At 62.5% G+C, this 22,330-nt stretch overlaps 1 protein-coding gene across 6 annotated transcripts in view; it reads left to right on the plus strand.

Annotated features, from left to right (window-relative positions):
- The window catches only part of Mta1 (metastasis associated 1), a 38,067-nt gene extending 16,657 nt beyond the window's left edge, over positions 1-21,410 (plus strand). For 2 of the 6 annotated variants that reach the window (XM_046453120.2, XM_046453119.1), the window contains exons 4-21: positions 2,489-2,539; positions 3,096-3,222; positions 3,294-3,357; positions 5,750-5,867; positions 11,845-11,947; positions 12,590-12,689; positions 12,931-13,119; positions 14,753-14,827; positions 15,079-15,137; positions 15,456-15,571; positions 15,848-15,999; positions 16,097-16,286; positions 16,452-16,541; positions 17,516-17,668; positions 17,837-17,872; positions 20,311-20,342; positions 20,547-20,698; positions 20,777-21,410. In XM_046453120.2, coding sequence (XP_046309076.1) covers positions 2,489-2,539; positions 3,096-3,222; positions 3,294-3,357; positions 5,750-5,867; positions 11,845-11,947; positions 12,590-12,689; positions 12,931-13,119; positions 14,753-14,827; positions 15,079-15,137; positions 15,456-15,571; positions 15,848-15,999; positions 16,097-16,286; positions 16,452-16,541; positions 17,516-17,668; positions 17,837-17,872; positions 20,311-20,342; positions 20,547-20,698; positions 20,777-20,927 — 1,958 coding nt within the window. In that variant the 3' untranslated portion in view covers positions 20,928-21,410. Of the gene's footprint in view, positions 1-2,488; positions 2,540-3,095; positions 3,223-3,293; positions 3,358-5,749; positions 5,868-11,844; positions 11,948-12,589; positions 12,690-12,930; positions 13,120-14,752; positions 14,828-15,078; positions 15,138-15,455; positions 15,572-15,847; positions 16,000-16,096; positions 16,287-16,451; positions 16,542-17,515; positions 17,669-17,836; positions 17,873-20,310; positions 20,343-20,546; positions 20,699-20,776 lie in introns of those variants that run through there. The other 4 variants (XM_046453121.1, XM_046453122.1, XM_046453123.1 and 1 more) reach the window with 4 other exon arrangements.
- Positions 21,411-22,330: the final 920 nt, after the last annotated feature.

Below are 22,330 nucleotides of genomic sequence, written 5' to 3' on the forward strand. Positions count from 1 at the left end.
ACTGGGTCTGTGTACCGTGGCCACAGGCAGTCCTTTCTGTGCAGCTCTTGGGTGCAGGTGCAGGTAGATGTGGGGACAGCTTATGGCTGCCATGTGTCTGGGCATCTGGGGTGGGATCTGCCTGGGGGCCATGAGACTGGTCAGTGCAGGGGTGTCCTCCAGTGATGAGGACCATGGCGGTTCCAGCTGCTGGGTGCTGTCCACCCAGGCTAAGTGCGAGGTCATCAGGTGTGGTCTCCAAGTCTCTTGTTGCTTGTGGGGAGAGACCCCACCTGTAGCCCCCCGTGACAGGTTCCAGTGCACATCTGGAGGGAGGTCAAACATTACATGAGCCCAGCCCTGTGGTGCCAGGCAGTGGGAGGCCTCGCTGACCATCCTCTGCAGGACCTTTGAGAGGCAGGATGTGTAGGCTGGTGGCCTCCTCTCCCCCTCTGGGCCTCCCAGCCTCTGAGGGGGGGTGGAGCCAGGGCCAACGAGGTGGGTGGTCCTGGGGACACCCCAGTGCTTATCCATAGTCTTGGTTGGAAGATGCTTCAGAAAGAAGAGGTCATTCAGGGTACACCTGCCCCCTCCAGAAGGCCCTGTGTCAGTGCCCTGTTGGTCACAGACCAGCAATCACCTGTGGGGACTTCTGGCAAGGACCTTGCTGCTGGGTCAGGGGCCCAGGGGGGCCGGTGTTCCTGTGGAGGACATCCAGTGGCTGTGGGGAACTAGGAGGGGACTCTGGAGATGAGGGCAGGGCTGGAGGGCATCCTGTGGGAGGGTCTCCTGAACTCTGGGATGCCGGCAGCCGAGGTGCCCACAGAGCCCCGCTGTCCAGCTTCCCGTAAACCCAAGAGCTGGGCCTGGGGTGGGGCAGGGGTCAAGGGCCGTAAGTCTGTGGCTGGCTCCTGATGACTGCTCGGGGCCACGTCCCCTGTGCTCGTGTTCACCCTGAGTGCCCTGTGGCCGTGGCCGTGGCCGTGGCCTTGCAGGAGGGAAACCCCCCTGATAGGAAGGCCGGGGCCTGAGCCCCACAGTGGAGCCTGGGCTCCTGAGCCCTGTGGGGGAAGCCTCCCACCCAGGTGGCCTCAGGCGGGAGGCCGGTGGGGCACAGCAGCCCTTTCCCAGGCCTTCCTGGGGGGGCTCGTCACCTGAACTGCCCAGAGCCCTCCAAATTGAGGCCAGGGCTTGGGAGCAAGATTGGGTGGGACAGGAAGGCAGCGTGTGCCTCCAGTGGCTAGTGAGTGGTGTCCCCATCTGGAAAAGGACTTGGGGAAAGAACAGGGACTGCCACCTGCCCCAGGATTCACCCACGAGGGGTGTCCTGGGGGAGGTGGAGGCGCGAGGTGTACATGGGCTGTAACAGGGTCTTGCCCTGGAGCCTTGCTCCTCTTGGGAGCCTGGGGACATCTTGGAGCTTCTAAGAGCTTCTGTGGAGCTGGTGGACAGGCTGTCTAAGGACCTGAATGAAGCCAGTGTTACCCATGGGCCCAGATGCTGGCTGGGTCCTGACCCGACTGTCCCTAGCATGAGGCTGGCGTGAGCAAACGCTGCCTTCCACGTGGAGCTGAGGGGTGTGCATCAGGACGCGGCTGCTGTTCTGAACTCAGGGCTCCAGGCTGCTGGGGCAGGCACTGCTGTGCACAGCGCCCCTGCTCCACGGGCAGCGAGGCGGGCAACTTGGTGGGATGGACACTCCAGGTCCGTGTGGAACAGATCCCACTCCCCACACCCTGTCCCTTAGCTGTGAGGGGCTGGGGGCTTGGGGCCCAGAGGTGCCATGACTTCCTGCAATGACCACAGGGGGGCAGAAGAGAGCGACAGGCCAGGGCCGGCAAGTGGAGCTGGGCCCTGGGTGACAGTGGCTTGTAGCGTCCCCAGATGGATAGCACTGGGCAAGTGTGGGCCGCTGGGGAGCACCATTCCACAACCCTCAATTTTGGGGAATGTGACAGGCTAGAAAGTATTTTGCCTTTTTGCCTTTTTATGGAGTCTTGCTAAGTTGCCCAGGCCCGCCTCAAGCTGAAGACCCTCCTGCCTCCGCCTCCTAGTAGCTGGGCCTGCAGGCATGCCCACCACGCCAGGCTCTCAGTCGTTTTCTGGTACAGATGAGGGGCAGCTGCCAGGCTGCCTGAGATGCTGGCTGAGGTCTCCGCACAGCCTCAGAGAGGGACTCACTGTCTCTCCTGTCCTGCTGGGCAGGGGCTGGTCCTGAGTGAGGAGTGATCTGGCGAGGGTGGGCAGGAGCCGCCTGCAGGGAGGTCTTTGGCAGTGATCGCGGTGGCGCGGGACCAGAGTGTGGGGGCAACCTGAGCTCTGGGGCGACAGGAGGCTGAGGCCGGCGGGGTGGGATGCAGAGCCTGAGGGGTCTTCAGTCGGGTGGTCTTTGCCCTCCCACCGGGAGGCCTGTGGCCCCCGTGTCTCCTCGGTCCGGGCCCTGGGCAGGGAACAAGCGGCCGGCACTGGCGCCCAGCTGCCGACCGGGTGCTGTCTGTCTGTTATGTAGCCCTGTCAGTCTGCTATAAGGCCGGACCCGGGGCGGACACCGGCGAGGAAGGTAAGAGCCCGCCTCTGCAAGGAGGCGTCCTCCTGTCTGTGCCGGGCGGGCGGGGGTGCGCTGGGGGACGGACGTTCCCCGCCGGCCGGCTGAGGAGGGCTTCCCCCTGTCAGGCCTGCCGCCCAACCTTGCTGTGGCCTGGCCCCAAGGGGAGTCCTGCTGGTGCAGGGAGGTCTGCAGAGGCTGTGCAGGGCCGTCTGGCCTTGGGGACTAGAGGCTGGGGTCCAGGGCTGAAGGTCTCTGCCCCTGGCCGCCTTGCCCTTGATGTGTTGTGGCCGCCCCTTTCTTTTCCTTCCTCTCTCGGGCCTGCTGCTTTCAAGGTTGACACTGGACACCATGTCCTCTTCTTCTTCGTAAGGCCCAGAGGACTGGCCTGTTGGGGTGCCAGAGCACCCATGGGGCTGTGTCCAGGGCTCCTGGGCTGCTTCGGGGCGGGCAGGGGAGTGGCAGGCAGGGAGGTGGCCTTCCTGCACTTGGCACCTGCACGTGGGGTCCGACCTGGGGCCGGCAGCCAGGTGTCGGCACAGCCCCCTGATGGGGACTCTTTGTCCTTCAGGGGAAGTGGAGGAGGAGGTGGAGAACCCGGAGATGGTGGACCTGCCCGAGAAGCTGAAGCACCAGCTGCGGCACCGGGAGCTGTTCCTCTCCCGGCAGCTGGAGTCTCTGCCTGCCACCCACATCAGGTAGCTCCCGTGGCCCCTGCCCGGGGCCCCGCTGCCGGCCTCTCCTCCACCTGCTCGTCCTTCTCTTCCAGGGGCAAGTGCAGCGTTACCCTGCTCAACGAGACCGAGTCGCTCAAGTCCTACCTGGAGCGCGAGGTGAGGCCCAGCCCGCCGTCTGCTTGGCCACTCTGTGAAACGGCCCCTGTCCCCACCCTCAGCCTGGCAGGAACCTCGTCCTCCCCTGGCCTGGCCTGGCCTTTCCTTACCCCAGTGTCCTGGGGCCAGTGTTGATGGTCACTTCTGGTGTCCCGTGGCCGCAGCCCCCAGGCTCCCTCCCTTCTAGGTGCCCCCTGCCTGACCACCATAGAGCAGGCATGCCCTCCTGCCTCCACTGCCAGCTTCTCCTCCAGGGCCACTCGAGGCCCAGTTGGCCATATATGGAGAGTGGATGGAATCCTGCTGAGGCCACCCTGTCCCCAGCCCTGGCACTGCTGGCATTTTGAGCAGACGGGTTTTTCACAGGGCAGCGTGGCCCACCGGCTGCCACCGCCCAGGTTGTGATGACCCAGGTGTCTCCAGGCAGGGCTGCCTGTCCCTGGGGAGCACAGAGGCCAAGGATGTTGTGGGATTGGCTGGTGGGGACATCAGGTCTCCTGAGGTCGGACAGGCTGCAGCTGTTGGACGAGTCGGTTGTGTGGAGGTTGTGTGGCATCGGGTGGATTTAAGGGGACCCCTGGGTCAGGTAAGGGGCTCACATGTCTCCCAGCTTGGGACCCTCTCTCCCCTGGGCTCTGCTGCCCAGGTGGTGGCTGTACACTCCAGTTCAGCCAGCCTCCTGCACTTGCTCAGGTTGGCAGGGATGAGGCCTCCCTGTGTGTCCCTAGGGGTGACATCGAGGCCCAGGCGCTGTGGGAGCCAGACGGCTGAGCTCAGCCCGTCCTCCCTCAGGATGGGGACGCTGTGGAGACAGTGACTGTGTTCTGAGCAGAACTGTGTCTTCTTGGCCTCAGCCCTACTCCTGCCACACACAGCCCAGAAACAGACCTGACAGAGGCCCCGCGAGGGCCGTGTGAGACTGCGGCCTGCTCCAGGCACCACCCTGCCCCTTGTGGCCAGGGGTCAGGGCACCACCAGGGATGGTGTGCAGTCTATCCTGGGGACGGGCTCCACCTGAGGGTGCACCAAATTCCAGGAGGCCCTGGAATTTGTCCACAGAGGAGTGTGGAGAGCAGTCTGGAAGGACCCTGGTGGTAGCCACAGGGTGGCATGGGTGACACTGCTGACAGGTGCCCAGGAACAGCCCCTTTTTTTAAAAAAAAAATAATATCTTTTTAGTTGTAGTTGGACACAATACCTTTATTTTTATTTGTTTTGTTTTTTTGTGGAGCTGAGGATGGAACCCAGCCCCTCGCACGTGCCAGGCGAGCGCTCGGCCGCAAGCCCCACCCGGCCCCTGGACAGCCCTTTTGAACAGAAGAGCTGGTGGTGGAGTGGCCGGCGCAGGGGCCCTTCCTAGTGCAGGGCCTGTGCAGACGGCCTGGGTGGTGTTGCTGGACGCTGCTCATTTCCCAGGCAGAGGCCAGGAAAGCCCTGGACGCCTGTTTTCCACCTGCCTGATCAAGAAGCTCACAGTTTCCAGGGGAAGCCCAGGCTGTGCCCGGTCAGCCACAGGCACCATGGTCAGGCAGCCCCACCCAGAGGCCCATCTGGCAGGGTTGGGGCAAGGGCCCAGGCCTGGGGAAAATCAGATTAGAGCCTTTGGGCGGCCAGCTCTCCCGACCAGGCTCCATGCAGTGCCGACGTCCAGTGCAGCTGCCAAGAGAAGGGGGCAGAGGGGGACGAAGGCCAGCAGGACAGCCAGAAGGGGCCAAGCACGCAGGAGGGAAACCCAGGGGTCCGCTCTCCAGAACAGCGTGCCCAGGAGGGTGCAGGTGTCCCCAGCAACCCAGAAGCTGCAGTCCTTTCCCAGGGAACAGGGCTGGACCTCAGGCATGAAGTGCAGGACCCGCAGGGTCGGAAGTGGCACCATCATGCCAGTTCTCGTGCTGGGGGAGCCTGGCGGCCGAGGTCTGCGGTGCACACAGACCTGGGGAGGGGCAGAGGCCGTCTGCAGAAGCAGTGACCTGCCACTGCAGGGACAGCTGTCCATCGGGCTAGGAAGGCCTGCCTCTGCGGCTTGTTGGGCCTGTTCAGAGCGGCCTTACTTTTTGTTGCTCTTACGGACCTTTTATCTTTTTTGGTACTGGAAATGGAACCCCGCTGAAGAACAGCCGTCTGCCCTGAGCCACGTCCCTAGTCCTGTTTATTTTTCACGTTGAGACAGGGCCTTGCTAAGTTACTAAGGCTGGCCTCGACTCGGGATCCTCCTGTTTCAGCCTTCTCAGCCAGTGGTTTCCAGCTTTTGAGCAGAAGGACATCCTAGACGTAGTCTCTGGGTCCTTGCTGACCTCACTCTGCGTTTCTCCTGGTCCTGCAGCAGCCTGTGTCCGCCCCGGGTCACAGGCAGGCGTGTCTCTGACGCCTGTGTCTTGTGTGTGGTGTTTTTCAGGATTTCTTCTTCTATTCCCTAGTCTACGACCCACAGCAGAAGACCCTGCTGGCTGATAAAGGGGAGATCCGCGTGGGGAACCGGTACCAGGCCGACATCACCGACTTGCTGAGAGAAGGTGGGTGTGGCCCAGGGCCCTCGTGGTGCCTCCTGGGCGTCCACCTTGGCTGGGACGTGGTGTCTGTGGCTGTGAGGCGTGCACGTGCCAGGCCCGTGGCAGGGTGCCGGTCAGGTGTGGTGTCAACAGTGGTGGGCACAGGCTGCTGCCCTGGGCCCCCTTGCCCCGGTAAGTGTCGGATGGCACTTGGAAGCAGGGACCCCGGGAGGAGCGGGGGCCACTGCGGGCAGGCTGGTGTTTTGTTTCGCTGTGGCAGTTTCGGTTCCTGTTGAAGCTTGTGAGTCCACTAGCCTCCTGTGCGCCTGGCCTGGGGCAGCGTGAGGGTGGGTGGCAGGTTGCACGTGGGGGCAGCCCACCCCTCCCAGCCCTGAACACCTGGCCTTCACCTCCTGATGAGCAGCTGGACACCTCCTGGGCTTGCTCAGCAGCCCCGTTGGGAGTCGAGGACTGTGGGTTGTGGGTCGTGGGTCGAGGCTTCTGAGCCCTTGTCCACGGGTGCGGGTCCGAGTCGGGTGGCCCTTGTGTTTGCACATGTTCTCTTTGCTGGTGTGTGGGACGACGGCCTGGTGAGGCTCTGGGTGAGGTGGTGTGCTCCCGGGGCTGGCCGGATCCAAGAGCCTGTGGCGCGCCAGGCTGAGCTGAGAGGCAGCTGGGGACCTGGGCCTACCAGGGCCGGGGGACTGTTGTCTCTGAGCCAGGCGCTCTGCAGGGGCTGTCGCCTGTCCTGCGAGGGCCGCTGCCGGCTGAGCGCTGATGCGGATGTGCCCACCTCCTGGTAGTTGTCCTCTGCCAACTGAGCCAGCCTGTCCCTGGCTCTGGAGCCCCTGCTACCCTGCTCCCTGTCTCCCGAGTGGCGCTGCCCCGGTCTGAGCTCTGTGTCCAGCTCTGCTGCGGTCCAGTCAGGCTGTCAAGCCTCTCTGGCCTCCTGGTCCCTGCTCTTCTCCCTTCGCCTTCCTGGCCCTCATCAGGGCAGGCTCTGGCCTCCTGGGCTGGCAGCTCTGCCCGCTGCGTCCCTCAGGTTGGCCCTGCGAGGACCCTGCAGGTGAGCAGCCCTCAGTGTTGGCACCCGGCAGGGACAAGCTGGAGTCCCTAGACTCTTTGCTGATGGCCTGGCCTAAGGTCCTGGGGCCACTGCCTGCTGTCCTCCTCCCCCTCCTCGGTGGCAGCTCCTGGCGGGCTGTCCTGGGAGACGGGGGCGCAGGCTGCCCCAGGTACTTCGTGGCCCTGGTCCTCCTGGTCCCAGCTGGTCCGTGTCTTTCCTCCCCAGCCCTCTTCCTTTCGTAGCCTGTCCCCCTCTGTGGTCGGAGTGCCGCGGCTCTCCGAGGCAGGCTCAGCTGCGCGCCTGTACCGGTGGCACCCCCAGGCCACTTGGGCTGGCCTGGCCATGTGCGTCCCCGGCGCTGTTTGATGTGCCTGTTTCCGTGCCTCCTGGCTCTGTGTTCCTTTCCTCTCTCGGGGGCTGGCCGGATCCAAGAGCCTGTGACGCACCAGGCTGAGCTGAGAGGCAGCTGGGGACCTGGGCGTGCTCAGCTGTGCCCTTCCTAGAGGGCTGTCCTGTGGCGCCTTCAAGATGTGGATGGACTTCCCTATGTGCCCTGTGGGCAGGAGGCCACCCACCCTCTGCTCTGCCCTGTGGCTCAGCCTCTTTACCCTGTTCGTGCCACTCTGGGGCCTCCTCGAGGCAGCCAGAACCAGGCCGCGTGCTGGCCTCCTGGTGTAGCTGCCACCCATCCTGGCCAGGGCAGGGACTTGGGAATGCAGCAGAGGCCTCAGCTGTAGAATACGTGTGAATTTAGGTCCTGAGGACACTGTCCCTTTGTGGAAGGGGCTGTGAAGGCCAGAGGACCTCGCCTGGAACCTGTCACTGGAACCCACTGTTCCTTCCTGGTGCTGGTGCTGTGTGCTTGCTGGACAGGAGGCCAGGAGAGCCTGAAAGGTCCCTGCCCTGGCCATGGGGCCTGACCTGGAGAGCAGGGCTCGGCAACCCTCCTGCCAGCTGCTAGGAGAGGGGCCAGACGTGATGGCCTCCTCTGCTGGGCCCTGCTGCCCTCTAGCTTTGAGGTGTCACAGGCGTGACTGTGACCAAGGAGAGGAAGGGACTCAGCCCGTGGCTCTGGCCTGGGGGGCAGGAGGTGCACCCCAGTTCTCCATGTGCCCCTGACCCCAGGCCATACCAGAAGGACACCCTCTGCAGCACTGGGGACCCGAGTAGTTCCCTGTGGGCCTCACTGGGACCCTCCTGGGTCCATCCGCACATCTGCAGCACTGGCTTCCTTCCCGGGACCCACTCAGCTGCCTGGCCACAGGCCTGACCTCCTCTGGACATGTGGTGAGCTCTGTTCACAGGCAGGGTCCAGGAGAGCTGTCCCTGCGAGGGTCTTGGAGACATCCTGGCCCAGGTCCCGCCCAGGACCCCACACCTGTTCCATTTCCAGCACCAAGTTGAGGCCATCCCTGGTCACACGGTACATCGTTGCCAAGGGCCCCAGGGAAGCTGGCTGGCACCTTGCAGAACGTGAGCCTTGGTGTTTCACTTCATCACAGACGTGGCCCTGGGCCGGAGAGACGGCCAAGGGCCGGCTGTGGGCTCTCCGCCTCTCCGGTCAGGCCGGCCCTGCTCAGGACAGACTCCGGGGCCTCTGCCGCACAGGAACCTCCTCTCCGCCCAGAAGCACAGCAGCGAGCATCCTGGGGTGTGGGGCTGTCCTCCACCACATCGCCCAGCTGTGCTCTTGCCGTGGCATCCAGCAGGTGTCACATGATGTGGCCCCATGTGACTGAAAGCGCATGGAACATGCTGCTTGTCACAGCTGCGTGGAATTTGCAGCTCCTCTTCTTTGGTTGGCAGCTGGCTGCCAGGACCTCCTGCTCCCCCTGGGACCCTGGGACAGCGGCAGGCACCTCGCCGGGCTCACTAGGCCTTCCAAGTTCTGATGCCACACGGCTGCACCCCACCGTCCCAGTCAGTGTAGAGTGTGTCCTGGGCTGGCCTCCAGGGCCAGGAGGCCTTTCAGTGGGGGGTTTGTGTGTGCGCGCGCGTATGCCGGCCTAGAGGGTCACACAGCTCTTCCCTGGAGTGTGTGTGTGTGTGTGCACATGTGTGCTGTCCTCCAGGGCCAGGAGGCCTTTCAGTGGGGGGTTTGTGTGTGCGCGCGCGTGTATGCCGGCCTCCAGGGTCACACAGCTCTTCCCTGGAGTGTGTGTGTGTGTGCACATGTGTGCTGGCCTCCAGGGTCATGAGGCCCTTCTCTGGAGTGTTTGTGTGTGTGTGCACATGTGTGCTGTCCTCCAGGGCCAGGAGGCCTTTCAGTGGGGGGTTTGTGTGTGCGCGCGTGTATGCCGGCCTAGAGGGTCACACAGCTCTTCCCTGGAGTGTGTGTGTGTGTGCACATGTGTGCTGGCCTCCAGGGCCAGGAGGCCTTTCAGTGGGGGGTTTGTGTGTGCGCGCACGTGTATGCCGGCCTCCAGGGTCACACAGCTCTTCCCTGGAGTGTGTGTGTGTGTGCACATGTGTGCTGGCCTCCAGGGCCAGGAGGCCTTTCAGTGGGGGGTTTGTGTGTGCGCGCACGTGTATGCCGGCCTCCAGGGTCACACAGCTCTTCCCTGGAGTGTGTGTGTGTGTGTGCACATGTGTGCTGGCCTCCAGGGCCAGGAGGCCTTTCAGTGGGGGGTGTGTGTGTGCGCGCGCGTGTATGCCGGCCTAGAGGGTCACACAGCTCTTCCCTGGAGTGTGTGTGTGTGCGCACATGTGTGCTGGCCTCCAGGGCCAGGAGGCCTTTCAGTGGGGGGTTTGTGTGTGCGCGCACGTGTATGCCGGCCTAGAGGGTCACACAGCTCTTCCCTGGAGTGTGTGTGTGTGCGCGCGCGTGTATGCCGGCCTAGAGGGTCACACAGCTCTTCCCTGGAGTGTGTGTGTGTGTGTGCACATGTGTGCTGTCCTCCAGGGCCAGGAGGCCTTTCAGTGGGGGGTTTGTGTGTGCGCGCACGTGTATGCCGGCCTAGAGGGTCACACAGCTCTTCCCTGGAGTGTGTGTGTGTGCGCACATGTGTGCTGTCCTCCAGGGCCAGGAGGCCTTTCAGTGGGGGGTTTGTGTGTGCGCGCACGTGTATGCCGGCCTAGAGGGTCACACAGCTCTTCCCTGGAGTGTGTGTGTGTGCGCGCGCGTGTATGCCGGCCTAGAGGGTCACACAGCTCTTCCCTGGAGTGTGTGTGTGTGTGTGCACATGTGTGCTGGCCTCCAGGGTCACGAGGCCCTTCTCTGGAGTGTCTGTGTGTGTGTGTGTGTGTGTGTGCACATGTGTGCTGTCCTCCAGGGTCATGAGGCCCTTCTCTGGAGTGTTTGTGTGTGTGTGCACATGTGTGCTGGCCTCCAGGGTCACGAGGCCCTTCTCTGGAGTGTCTGTGTGTGTGTGTGTGTGTGTGTGCACATGTGTGCTGTCCTCCAGGGTCATGAGGCCCTTCTCTGGAGTGTTTGTGTGTGTGTGCACATGTGTGCTGTCTTCCAGGTTCACAAGGCCCTTCTCTGGAGTGTCTCTGTGTGTGTGTGTGTGCACATGTGTGCTGTCCTCCAGGTTCACGAGGCCCTTCTCTGGAGTGTCTGTGTGTGTGTGTGTGTGCGCACATGTGTGCTGTCTTCCAGGTTCACGAGGCCCTTCTCTGGAGTGTCTGTGTGTGTGTGTGCGCACATGTGTGCTGTCTTCCAGGTTCACGAGGCCCTTCTCTGGAGTGTCTCTGTGTGTGTGTGTGTGCACATGTGTGCTGTCTTCCAGGTTCACAAGGCCCTTCTCTGGAGTGTCTCTGTGTGTGTGTGTGTGCACATGTGTGCTGTCTTTCAGGTTCACAAGGCCCTTCTCTGGAGTGTCTCTGTGTGTGTGTGTGCACATGTGTGCTGTCCTCCAGGTTCACAAGGCCCTTCTCTGGAGTGTGTGTGTGTGTGTACATTGTGTGCTGTCCTCCAGGTTCACAAGGCCCTTCTCTGGAGTGTGTGTGTGTGTGTGCACATGTGTGCTGTCCTCCAGGTTCACGAGGCCCTTCTCTGGAGTGTCTGTGTGTGTGTGTGTGCACATGTGTGCTGTCCTCCAGGTTCACAAGGCCCTTCTCTGGAGTGTGTGTGTGTGTGTGTGTGTACATTGTGTGCTGTCCTCCAGGTTCACAAGGCCCTTCTCTGGAGTGTCTGTGTGTGTGTGTGTGTGTGTGTGTATACACGTATGCTGGACTCCAGGGTCACAAGGCCTTTCTCTGGAGTGTCTGTGTGTGTGTGTGTGCACATGTGTGCTGGCCTTCAGGGTCACGAGGCCCTTCTCTGGAGTGTCTGTGTGTGTGTGCACATGTGTGCTGTCCTCCAGGGTCATGAGGCCCTTCTCTGGAGTGTCTGTGTGTGTGTGCGCGCGTGTGTGTGTGCACATGTGTGCTGTCCTCCAGGGTCACGAGGCCCTTCTCTGGAGTGTCTGTGTGTGTGTGTGTGTGTGTGTGCACATGTGTGCTGTCCTCCAGGTTCACAAGGCCCTTCTCTGGAGTGTCTCTGTGTGTGTGTGTGTGTGTGCACATGTGTGCTGTCTTCCAGGTTCACGAGACCCTTCTCTGGAGTGTCTGTGTGTGTGTGTGTGCACATGTGTGCTGTCCTCCAGGTTCACGAGGCCCTTCTCTGGAGTGTCTCTGTGTGTGTGTGTGTGTGCACATGTGTGCTGTCTTCCAGGTTCACAAGGCCCTTCTCTGGAGTGTCTGTGTGTGTGTGTGTGTGTGTGTGTATACACGTATGCTGGACTCCAGGGTCACAAGGCCTTTCTCTGGAGTGTCTGTGTGTGTGTGTGTGCACATGTGTGCTGGCCTTCAGGGTCACGAGGCCCTTCTCTGGAGTGTCTGTGTGTGTCCTTTCTCCTCATCTTAGCTCCTGGGGAGGTGGTGGTGTTCCCATGACAGACCCTGGGCTTTCCCCAGCACCTCTCTGACCCCACCAAACCACACTTCTCCCCAAAGGTGAGGAGGATGGCCGTGACCAGTCCAAATTGGAGACCAAGGTGTGGGAGGCACATAACCCACTGGTGGACAAGCAGATTGACCAGTTCCTTGTGGTGGCCCGGTAAGTTCCCCACTTGCAGTGTCAGGACTGCAAGGGGCTCAGCCTGCAGCTTCCCTGCACTAAGTGCTGGGGCACCAGGGGTCTTAGATCTCACACGTGGACAGGATCCCACAGTCCTGTCCTTGGGCTCCTGATGGCCAGACCCTCACTGGCAGTTAAGACCCCTTAGAGTTCCCAGAGGGCATCAGAGGCCCTAGCCCATCCTTCTCTGGGCGTGGCTGATAGTGCCTGGGAGTCCTGGGGCAGGGTGCCTCAGGGCCATCCACACTAGTGGCCAGCAAGCCAGCATGGGGCAGGCTGGGGATGGCAGGGGAGTTCACGAGGGATGGGGTGAGGCCTGGAGAGAGCCAGTGGGCCGGGAGCTGCGGCTCAGCTGACCCCAGCCTGCCGACCGCTCATGCAGACGGGCTGGCCTCAGCCCCTGAGCCGGAGGCAGCTGGGTGTGGGTGCTAACAGCTCTGCTGCTGGAGAGGCTCTGCAGTTTCTGTGATGCCTGCACTCAGCTGCCCAAGGTGCCCGCAGACCTGTGTCCCAGGCCTGCTGGGAGCTGAATTCTGGTCTCCTGGGCCCTGCTGGCCTGTGGGGTGGGGGTATCCCTCCTGCTTGTCCGACTCTGGTGTCTGTGCCCCTCCGCCCCCGTAGCTCCGTGGGAACCTTCGCCCGGGCCCTGGACTGCAGCAGCTCAGTGCGACAGCCCAGCCTGCACATGAGCGCTGCCGCGGCCTCCCGAGACATCACCCTGGTAAGTGGGCTGCAGCCATCTCCCGCCCTCACCTGGGGCCAGCACCGCCTCAGGCATGCAGGGTAAGGGAAAGTGGCCCTCCACCTAGAGCTCAGCCTCTCCCCGTCCACCCCCGACTTGGCCACTGTGTGCTGGGGGGGTCAGGGAGCGGGGGATGCTCCTCTTAAAGCACATTCCAGGTTCAGGGGGATGCTCGGGCCTGGGAGGGCTGGTCCCGGGTGACCCTGCTGTCCTGCTGCAGTTCCACGCCATGGACACCCTGCACAAGAATATCTACGACATCTCCCGGGCCATCTCAGCCCTCGTGCCGCAGGGCGGGCCCGTGCTCTGCAGGGACGAGATGGAGGAGTGGTCAGCGTCTGAGGCTAATCTTTTTGAGGAAGCCCTGGAAAAATATGGGAAAGATTTTACAGATATTCAGCAAGATTTTGTAAGTGCCCCGGGAGGGGCGGGGAGCAGCCAGCTGTGGCTCTTCACCAGGTGGGCTGTGGGTGGGATGTGCGTGGGAAGCCCTGTGCCCCTGTCCTGCCTCTGTGCTGTGCTGAGCACACACACCAGGTCCCTTTGGGCCTGGGCCACACCTGCAAGCGCCACCTTGTGGTGAGGATCAGGTCCCTGGGGGTGTCATCAGGGAGACCCTCCTCCCTGAATGTGGCTTTTTATGTTCTTAATGGAGCTCAGCCTGTGTCATGCGTCCTGTGAGAATCTGAACTCAGGCCTATGGGTCCGAGTTGTGAGGCCCCTCTTCTAGTGCGGAAGGGCCTGTGTCCTGTACCCAGCCCCGAAGGATTGCATACTTTTAAATTTGATTGAAAGAAGAGCAGCCCCTGCTCTGTGGCGAAGGCCCACGGTCACCCGTGGAGGAGGAGCATGTTGGGCATGGTGGGGCTGTCAGGCCAGGACACAGCGGGACAGCCTCTATCCAGCTAGGAGCAGCAGCGAAACAGGAGCAAGTCCAACCCAAGGAGGCAGAGATGGGAGGCTGGAGAGTGCCGAGGATCACAGGCTGGAGGAGGCTGTGGGCCTGGGGGGGAGCTTCAGCTTGTCCCACAGCCCTGGGCTGTCCTGGTGGGTCTCCTGATGGGATATCCCTGGCAGGAGTGGAAGAAGACCAGGTACAGGTGCTGGAGGACACTGGCCCTTCCCCTCACCAGCCTACAGATAGGGTGCATACCTAACTTGGCCAGAAACTAAACAAAATGAGCAAAACCTCAGACTGGACACAGAACCAGAAGACGGAATAGAATGGAACGTGTCATTTAGATGGTGGAGCTGCAGAGGGTGAGCCAGGGGCCTGGGGGCCCCACAGATGCCTGCCTAGGGCACTGCTGTGTGTCTGTGCTGGGAAGACACAGAAGCTCTGCAGGCCAGATCCTCTAGCTGAGCCCTGGCTGGGTGTGGCCCGGCCTGGAGCACTGGCCAGCCTGCGAGGCCTCAGGTTCCGACCCAGAGGGGAGTGTAGGTAAACAGAGGCAGTGCAAGCTGGGGGACTGCAGGTGACTTCTAAACGTAGCTTGGGGTAGGAGTCAGGAGCAAGCAGCGAATCTGGATGTCCTTGGTGAGAAGACTGCGAGCTCACAGAGCCTGGGGGAGCTCAGAGCCTAGGACATGAGCACATGGGAGCACACAGAAGTGTGCGAGGGCCAGAGAGCGCGTCAGAGGCAGAGAAGAGTCTGCAGACTGGAGTCCGTCCAGGCCAGGGCCACGGCGCCCTGTCAGCCACTTCTTGCGGGTCCCTCGGTGCCCCTTAGCAGGCCCTGAGGCTAGGGAGTTCACGAGGAACAGACGTCTTTCCCCTTCGTGCTGTGCCACCAGAGGGCAGAGGGCCAGAGAGTGCAGAGAGGAGCCCCCCAAACTCCTTCCTCTCTGATCCTTCAAGAGGACGCCAGGAGGTCCCACCCCTTGGTGTCCCAGTGGCAGTTACATTCAGCATGGGTTGGGAGGGGACAGTCTAGGGGGTTGCAATGTTCAGCATTTAGCTTGGGGACTCCCTTCAGTGGGTGCCACCCCCTCCTCTGTGCGGCCCTTGTCCCTGCCCACCTCATGCCCCCTTCCTGCCCCAGCTCCCGTGGAAGTCGCTCACCAGCATCATCGAGTACTACTACATGTGGAAGACCACTGACAGATACGTCCAGCAGGTGAGCCTGCCCGCCCCTGCCCCCCACCCTGAGCAAGGGGAGGAGCTGGGGGATGGCGGGGCAGACAGCCCCGGTGGGTCAGCAAGGCTGAGCTGGTCCCCTCTTGGGGTCTGTGCTCGTTAGGAAAACGTCTCACACAGGCCTTCCCCGAGGAGGCAGTGCTCAGGAGACAGTGGTGGTCCCTCCCCCTGGTTCCTAGGCCGTGGCCTGGCCTGCCCGCTGACCTCTCTGATCCTCTCTTTTGCTTTAAGAAACGCTTGAAAGCAGCTGAAGCAGAGAGCAAGTTAAAGCAAGTTTATATCCCCAACTAGTAAGTTCCAGCTTTGGTCCCTGAGGGTTGGCAGGGCGGACTGTGGGCACCAGGCTTCTGGGGGCTCCTGAACTGGCCGGCCTGCCGTCTAGACAGTCCGGAGGCCCTGGAGGAAACCCTGTGTGGTGCTGTGTGGCCTGCAGGGCCAGAGGGGGAGTCAGGCCCCGAGGCCCAGGGCTTAGTGCTCTGCACCCTGGGACTGGGAGGACAGCTCCACCTGGTGGTGGCCACTCCTAGAAATGCAAAGGCACAGGGACAGGGGTCTGGATACCTGGCTGCCTCACAGGGCTGCTGTGACTGCTCCCTCCCCCCTTTAAGCAACAAGCCAAACCCGAACCAGATCAGCGTCAACAGCGTTAAGGCCAGTGTGGTGAACGGCACAGGGGCGCCAGGCCAGAGCCCCGGGGCTGGCCGGGCCTGCGAGAGCTGCTACAGTAAGTGCCCGCCTGGCACCCACTGGGGTGGCAGGGGCTGCAGGGACGTCACTGCCGCCATGGTGCCATGTGGTCTCTGCAGGCCCGTGACCTGGCCTGGGGTGGCCTGTGACGGTGGGGCTGTAGCAGTGGGGGGGATGAGGAGAGCTGGGAGCACGCGGGAGTTCCCTTGGTGGGTGGGGGCGGCTGCGGCAGGGGCGGGGGACACTGTGGAATGCTCTCTGCACCGTTGGTTCTGCTTAAGAATCCGTCTATTTCCAACTTTGTTGTCCGTAGCCACACAGTCTTACCAGTGGTATTCTTGGGGTCCCCCTAACATGCAGTGTCGCCTCTGCGCATCTTGTTGGACATATTGGAAGAAATATGGTGGCTTGAAAATGCCAACCCGGTTAGATGGAGAGAGGCCAGGACCAAATCGCAACAACATGGTAAGTGGGACGAGCCTGCCACCCACTCTGCGCCGGCCACGGGCCCTCGGCCCTCGGTCATGGCGCTGTGTTGGGGCGGTGCGCCCCCCTTCCGCAGAGTCCCCATGGCATCCCAGCCCGGAGCAGCGGGAGCCCCAAGTTTGCCATGAAGACGAGGCAGGCTTTCTACCTGCACACCACCAAGCTGACCCGGATCGCCCGGCGCCTGTGCCGTGAGATCCTGCGCCCATGGCATGCCGCACGGCACCCCTACATGCCCATCAACAGTGCCGCCATCAAGGCTGAGTGTGAGTCTTCCTCCTGATGTCAGTGTAGCTGGGGTGGGTAGGCAGCTTCAGGGCCTGGCCGTGGGGCCAGCAGCATCTGGGCCCAGGGAGAACACCCAGATTGGGGTACAGGCTCTGCTCAGCTCCCTGGGGGCCCAGCCCCTGATACACCTTATCCCTCCACAGGCACTGCCCGGCTGCCCGAAGCTTCCCAGAGCCCACTGGTGCTGAAGCAGGCAGTGCGGAAGCCCCTGGAAGCTGTGCTCCGGTATCTCGGTAAGCTGGCGGTGGCCCGGGGCAAGGGAGCCACCCTTGGAGCTGCCAAAATGGAAGCTTCTGGTGCAGCCCACAGCTCCTTCGTCCAGAGGCTTGAATGCTCATGGGACGCCCCTCTGGGTGCCTTGCACTATGCCAGTCAGGCAGACCCACGGGCCTTGCGCCCCCGCCACCAGGGTCACAGTGAGTCCCATACACTGCAGGGTTCAGCCTCCCTGAGGCACACCAAGGACCCCCTTCAGAGTCCCCGCACACCCTGATGCCCACAGGGAATCCTCCTGGACCCAGGCGCCTCCGTAGGCAGCACTCAGGCCTTTGCTGGCCTTTTTGAGAAGGAGGCGCATACCTGGCCACCATCCTTGCTGGGAGGCCCAAGACTCCAGCCATGTGCCTGGTCCATCCAGAAGCATGGACCCCAGGCCTGCAGTGGGGGTGCCCCGCCAGCGTGATGCTTGAGCAGGCTCATGAGTCAGTCCTCCCAGGGTGGAGGTGCCTGTCCTGGGAAGGACGTTCCAGAAACATGAGCTAAGTGTGCTCTGCACAGACATAGTTGCCTGGCACCGCTCCCTCCCTGGGGCCCTGGGCCCCAGGGCTGGCCCTACCCTTGTCCTGTGGAGGTGGCGGCTGGGGTGTCTCTTTAGCTAGGCCAGCAGTTCAACATCTGGCCAGCGGCCAGCCCTCTGACACCAGCTCTGATGGCTTAGACCCGGAGGCCGTCAGATGGGCCTGCCGTGTTTACGGGCCCGTCTGGGTCCTGGAGGCTGCGGGCACTGACCCAGCACTGCAGCAGCTCCCGGGGCTGCGGCTGGCCCTCTCCTGCAGGGAGCCTGCCCGCCAATGGTGTCTAAGCCCCAGCCCTGCTGGGTACTGGTCTCCACACAGCCACTTGCCCAGAGTCTTGCGGGCCCTTGGGGTGGAGGACCGGGTGGTGTCACTGCCAGGCTCTGACACTCGGCCTTCTGCTGCTCCCTCAGAGACCCATCCCCGACCCCCCAAACCCGACCCTGTAAAGAGCGCGTCCAGCGTACTCAGCAGCTTGACCCCTGCCAAGTCGGCCCCGGTCATCAACAATGGCTCCCCCACCATCCTGGGCAAGAGGAGCTATGAGCAGCACAACGGTGTGGACGGTGAGTCGGGTTCTGCTGCCCGCCCTGGTGGGGAGGCCAGGCAGGGTGTGTACAGGGCACAGCCTCCTGCCCTGGGCTGCACACGGCCCGTGCTGGGCCCGACGGCACTGCTGACTGCGCCAGTTGATGGTGTTTTCTCTCCCTCTCTCCTGCCCGTGGCGCTGCCAGGCAACGTGAAGAAGCGCCTCTTGATGCCCAGTAGGGGTAAGGCCCGCGGCCACTGGCGTGTGGCGAGCCCGCGTGGTGCCTGTGTGTGCTGTCTGCTCGCCGTGGGCGGCTCAGGGCACGTGCAGGGGCAGTCTGCACGGGCCCGGCCACAGCCTCACCCCGTGCTTCGCTTGGCCTCGCTGCTCGCTCGCAGAGAGCCCATGAGCCCTGGCCTCTGGCCTGCGTCCTCCCGGCCTGGGCCCTGGGGTGGACTGTCCTTGCACACGTCGCCCTGGTGCCCCCACTGCCATCGCGCTGTGACTGCTCGCATGCCCTCAGCCCCACCCTGGGGCCACGCCGTGCTGCCTGCCATCCCCTCGCGCATATGCTGGGTGGGGCCGGTGGTTGGTGGAGCATCTTCAGAGGCCTTGGGAGGCCATGGGTGGCTGGGCCACGCCCAGGCCTGGTGCCTCCTGTCGGAGCATCCGTTCAGGCCCTGCTTTGTTGGAGCAGGGTGGCAGGACCCCAGTCTACCCTGGGGGAGCAGGTGCAGGCCCTAGCCCCAGTGTCACCAGCGAGCCCTGAGGGGCAGCCACCAGGATGGGCGTGCTGAGGCCCTCCCCAGGCTGTCAGGACAGGTGTGCTGCTCTCACCAGCTGGCTGGCTCAAGGGAGGGGCCAGGCCCTGCCCCAGAAGGTGGCAGCCACCAAGCTGTACCTTGTCCCCTTGGAACATGCCACTCGAGGTGGTCTTAGGACCTTGCAGGCCACTGGGCACCCTGGCAGGCATATCCCTGTGGGGTCAGCCGGCCACTCTGGGGCTGCAGGGTGAGCTCACACCTGGGCCTGTCCCTTCCTTCAGGACCCATCTGGACAGGGCCTCTGGGCTGTCTGTTGCCAGGGCTGCCCTAAGAGCTGGCCTCTGGTTCTGTGGGAAGCTGCTCACAGGCAAGTTGGTCCAGTCTGTTTATTCGCACTGAGTTTTTGGAAACCCACCTCCTTGGATCCACGTGTGTGGTTCCTAGTGGTGGACACCTCCCAGGAGGCAGGGGGAGCCCTGTCCAGCCCTTTGGGGCACCACGATGGCCTGTTCTCCACAGGGTCAGATCCCAGGTCAGAGGGGCTGGCCATGAGACCAATCCCAATCCCAGACTGTGTACTGTAGAGGGCTGGAAGCTGTGGGTCAGCTGGACGTTGTTGGCTCAGCCTCCTTGTGGACGCTGAGGGGAGACTGTGGCCTGGGGTGAGGACTCTGTCCTGCCTGGGCAGGTGTGAGCTCTGGATGAGGGCCTGCCCCAGCTCATGGGGCCTTACTCACTGCCCACGGCCCTGTGCTGCCCCGCCCCGCCCCGTGCATGCCGCTCACCCTAACTCTGCCGCTCTTCTTCCCTCTGCCGTCCGTCGCTCTGGCAGGCACTTACCTGGGTAAGTAGCTTTGGTGCTAATGGCTGTCCCCGGGCACAGGGCTGGCTGGGATTCTGGCAGGTGCCATGAGCAGGCTGTCCCTGCTCAGGCACTACAGCCCAGAGACCTGGGGCCTAGCCCTGCCCCACCTAGGGAGCCAAGCAAGCTGGGCCCCAGTGCTGTGTTCCTGTATGAATCCACGAGCTGTGTAACTCCACGTCACATACAGCCACAAGAGTGGGAGGTCCTGCTCCGTGTGTGCATGTGTCAGTACATTCTACTGTCACGTGTGACTGAGAACAACAAATGGGAAATGCAAAAATAAACTAAAAGTAAAAGCTGGGCCCCAGGAACACCCTACATGAGGAGTCACTCTGGGTGGAGGAGGTTGGGCAGACTCCTGCTCCTTAACGGGACTGGAGGGGTGCTGTGGGGCCACCAGGGCCTGACCAGGCACCAAGGGGTTGAGGCACCCTTTCCTGTCCAGTGCTGGGGACAGGCTGTCCAGAGACCACTTTAGTTCTCATGCTTACATTTGCTGTCAGGGCCAGGAGGTGGCAGTGGCCCTGGGTGGGGCTGGCACCACTGATGGAGTCTGAGCTTTACCTCTTGGCCCCACTCTGGTGGCATCCCTCTAGGAACTGTCCATGTTGAGCCTTGGGTGCCCTCCTGAGCAGCTGGCACCAAGCCACGAGTGGGCTGAGGCTGCCTTGCAGAGGGGCTTCTGGGGCTGCTGACCTGAATACAGCCATGGCGCGTCGTGATAGCGTGTTGAGGCCCAGCGGGGTGGGTGGTCTGCCTGCGGGGAGCCGGCCGTCAGACTCCCTTCTCTTGGCCTTCTGCCTGGAGCCCGAGCGGCTGCATCGTCTGCTGCCCAGAACAGTGGCTCTAAGAGCTCATGGATGTCGAGCCAGCCTGGGACTGAGGACCTGAGTCCCCACATCCCTAAGCCCCTTGCTGAAGGCCAAAGATCCAGGGATGACCCCAAGAAGCTGCCTGTGTCCTGGGCCTGGCTGAGGGCCATCAGCAGGCAGTGTGGGTGCAGGATGCCCTCCCCTGACCCAGGCTCACCTTCTGTCCTTTCCTCACCAGGTCTGGCAAACCACGGACAGACCAGGCACATGGTAAGAGCCAGCGACCTGTTGGGGGTGAGGCCCAGGCCACCCTGCCAGTGCCATGGGGCAGACCAGAGAGGTGGCACTGGCCTCTTGGGGGACTGAACAGCCCTCACAGGCTCCCTGCCTGGCCTGGCCTGGGGTGTGTGAGCCACACAGGGCAGGGTCTCCTGTCTCTCCCTAGGAGCCCCTCATGCTCTTCTCCCCCCCCAGGGACCAAGCCGGAACCTGCTGCTCAATGGGAAGTCATACCCCACCAAAGTGCGCCTGATCCGGGGGGGCTCCCTGCCGCCTGTTAAGAGGCGACGGATGAACTGGATCGACGCCCCGGATGACGTGTTCTACATGGCCACGGAGGAGACCAGGTGGGGCCCTCGCAGGGGCAGGGCCAGGGTCTTGGCCACCCTTCCAGCACTCACCAGCCTGCCTGCCTCTCCCCACAGGAAGATCCGCAAGCTGCTCTCATCCTCGGACACCAAGCGTGCTGCCCGCCGGCCCTATAAGCCCATCGCCCTGCGCCAGAGCCAGGCTCTGCCGCTGCGGCCACCCCCGCCTGCGCCAGTCAACGACGAGCCCATCGTCATTGAGGACTAGGGCCGCCTGCCCTTGCCCGTGTCCCTCGAGGCCTACACAGATGGCGGTCTCCTCCCCGCCAGACTGCTGCCCACCCCTCCTCTGTTTCTGTAGTGCCCACCTCCCGCCCTCACCTGCAGGACTCGGCTGTCGGGGAAGTGTGGTCTCACTCACTCCGAGAGGCCGAGGAGTCCTTTTTAGCTTTGTGTTTACTGTTTGGCTGGAGCAGACGAGGAGCCGCCCTGCCCTGCACGCTGTGGGGCTCTTGCCCGGGCCGGGCCCTAAGGTTTTGTTGTGTTCTGTTGAAGGTGCCATTTTAAATTTTATTTTTATTACTTTTTTTGTAGATGAACTTGAGCTCTGTAACTTACACCTGGAACGTTAGGATTGGAGCGGCCAGTGGTGGCCGAGCTGCCTGGCGGGGTTGGCCCCTTGTCTTTTCAAGTAATTTTCATATTAAACAAAAACAAAGAAAAAAAAATCTCATAAAAAGGAAAAAACCCAGCCAACCCTTCCCTGTGTCTTTTGTTCCCAGACCGTCTCCCAGTCATGGGCCTGGGGCCTTCCCTCACCTCAACACCTGTGAAGACCCCAGGTCTTCCCTTGGCAGGTCAGGACCCAGGACACCTCTTCCCACACTGCCCCAGCAGTCAGGCCAGAATGGTGGGCAGTGACTGGGGCAAAGCAGCTCTCCTCAGGGCAGCCCGAGCGGCCACCGCAGCCCAGACCTCCTGGGGCCAGGGGCACCCTAGGCTGACCTTCAGGGCCCTGATCCAGACCTTCCCCTGCCACCTTCCATGTCAGCCAGGGCAAGGGCCTCCCCTTAAGAGGAGCTGTACTGAGACTGCCTAAGGCCAGGGTCATGGGCACAACTGGGCCAGCTTGGCCTGAAAGCTCTAGGCCCAGGGCCCACGCCCTACACTGGCCGGCCACCCCAGCAGGTGCACTTCTCCACAATGAGGATTTGCTCAGATTTCAGCAAGTCCCTGCTCAGAAACCTTATCTCAGCCTGTCCCTCACCCTTGCAGGCATGGGGACAGGTGCAGGCTGGGCCAGCCTGAGGGAGGAGCCCTGGCTCTAGGGCCTACCCTTAGGCCATGACTGCTCAGCTGGCCCCTCCCCACGAGGCAGTGGGCTCTGTCTCCCCCACTGGGCTCTGCTTTCGGTTCTCCCACCCCCAGCCAAGGCATTAAAATAGAAACCACTTCTACTGCTGCCCTGGGGATAGATAAGGGGGTATCTTGGCCTCCCTCTGTGAACCTGTGATGGGGCCCAACCTGGGGACAGGCCCGCGTGCTGGGGACACAGCTACAGTGTACACCTACCTATCTTCTCAGGTCACTGACTCCCTCTCCTGCTAATTTTAGTCTTCATTTGGCCCCATGCCCTTGGTCCCCAACTAGGCCTTGAAAAAGGAGCCTCAG

This window comes from Marmota monax, unplaced genomic scaffold (genome assembly GCF_021218885.2).
Source record: "Marmota monax isolate L192 unplaced genomic scaffold, Marmota_monax_Labrador192_F-V1.1 WCK01_AAM20220418_F8-fsc00190, whole genome shotgun sequence".
Lineage (NCBI taxonomy): Eukaryota > Metazoa > Chordata > Mammalia > Rodentia > Sciuridae > Marmota > Marmota monax.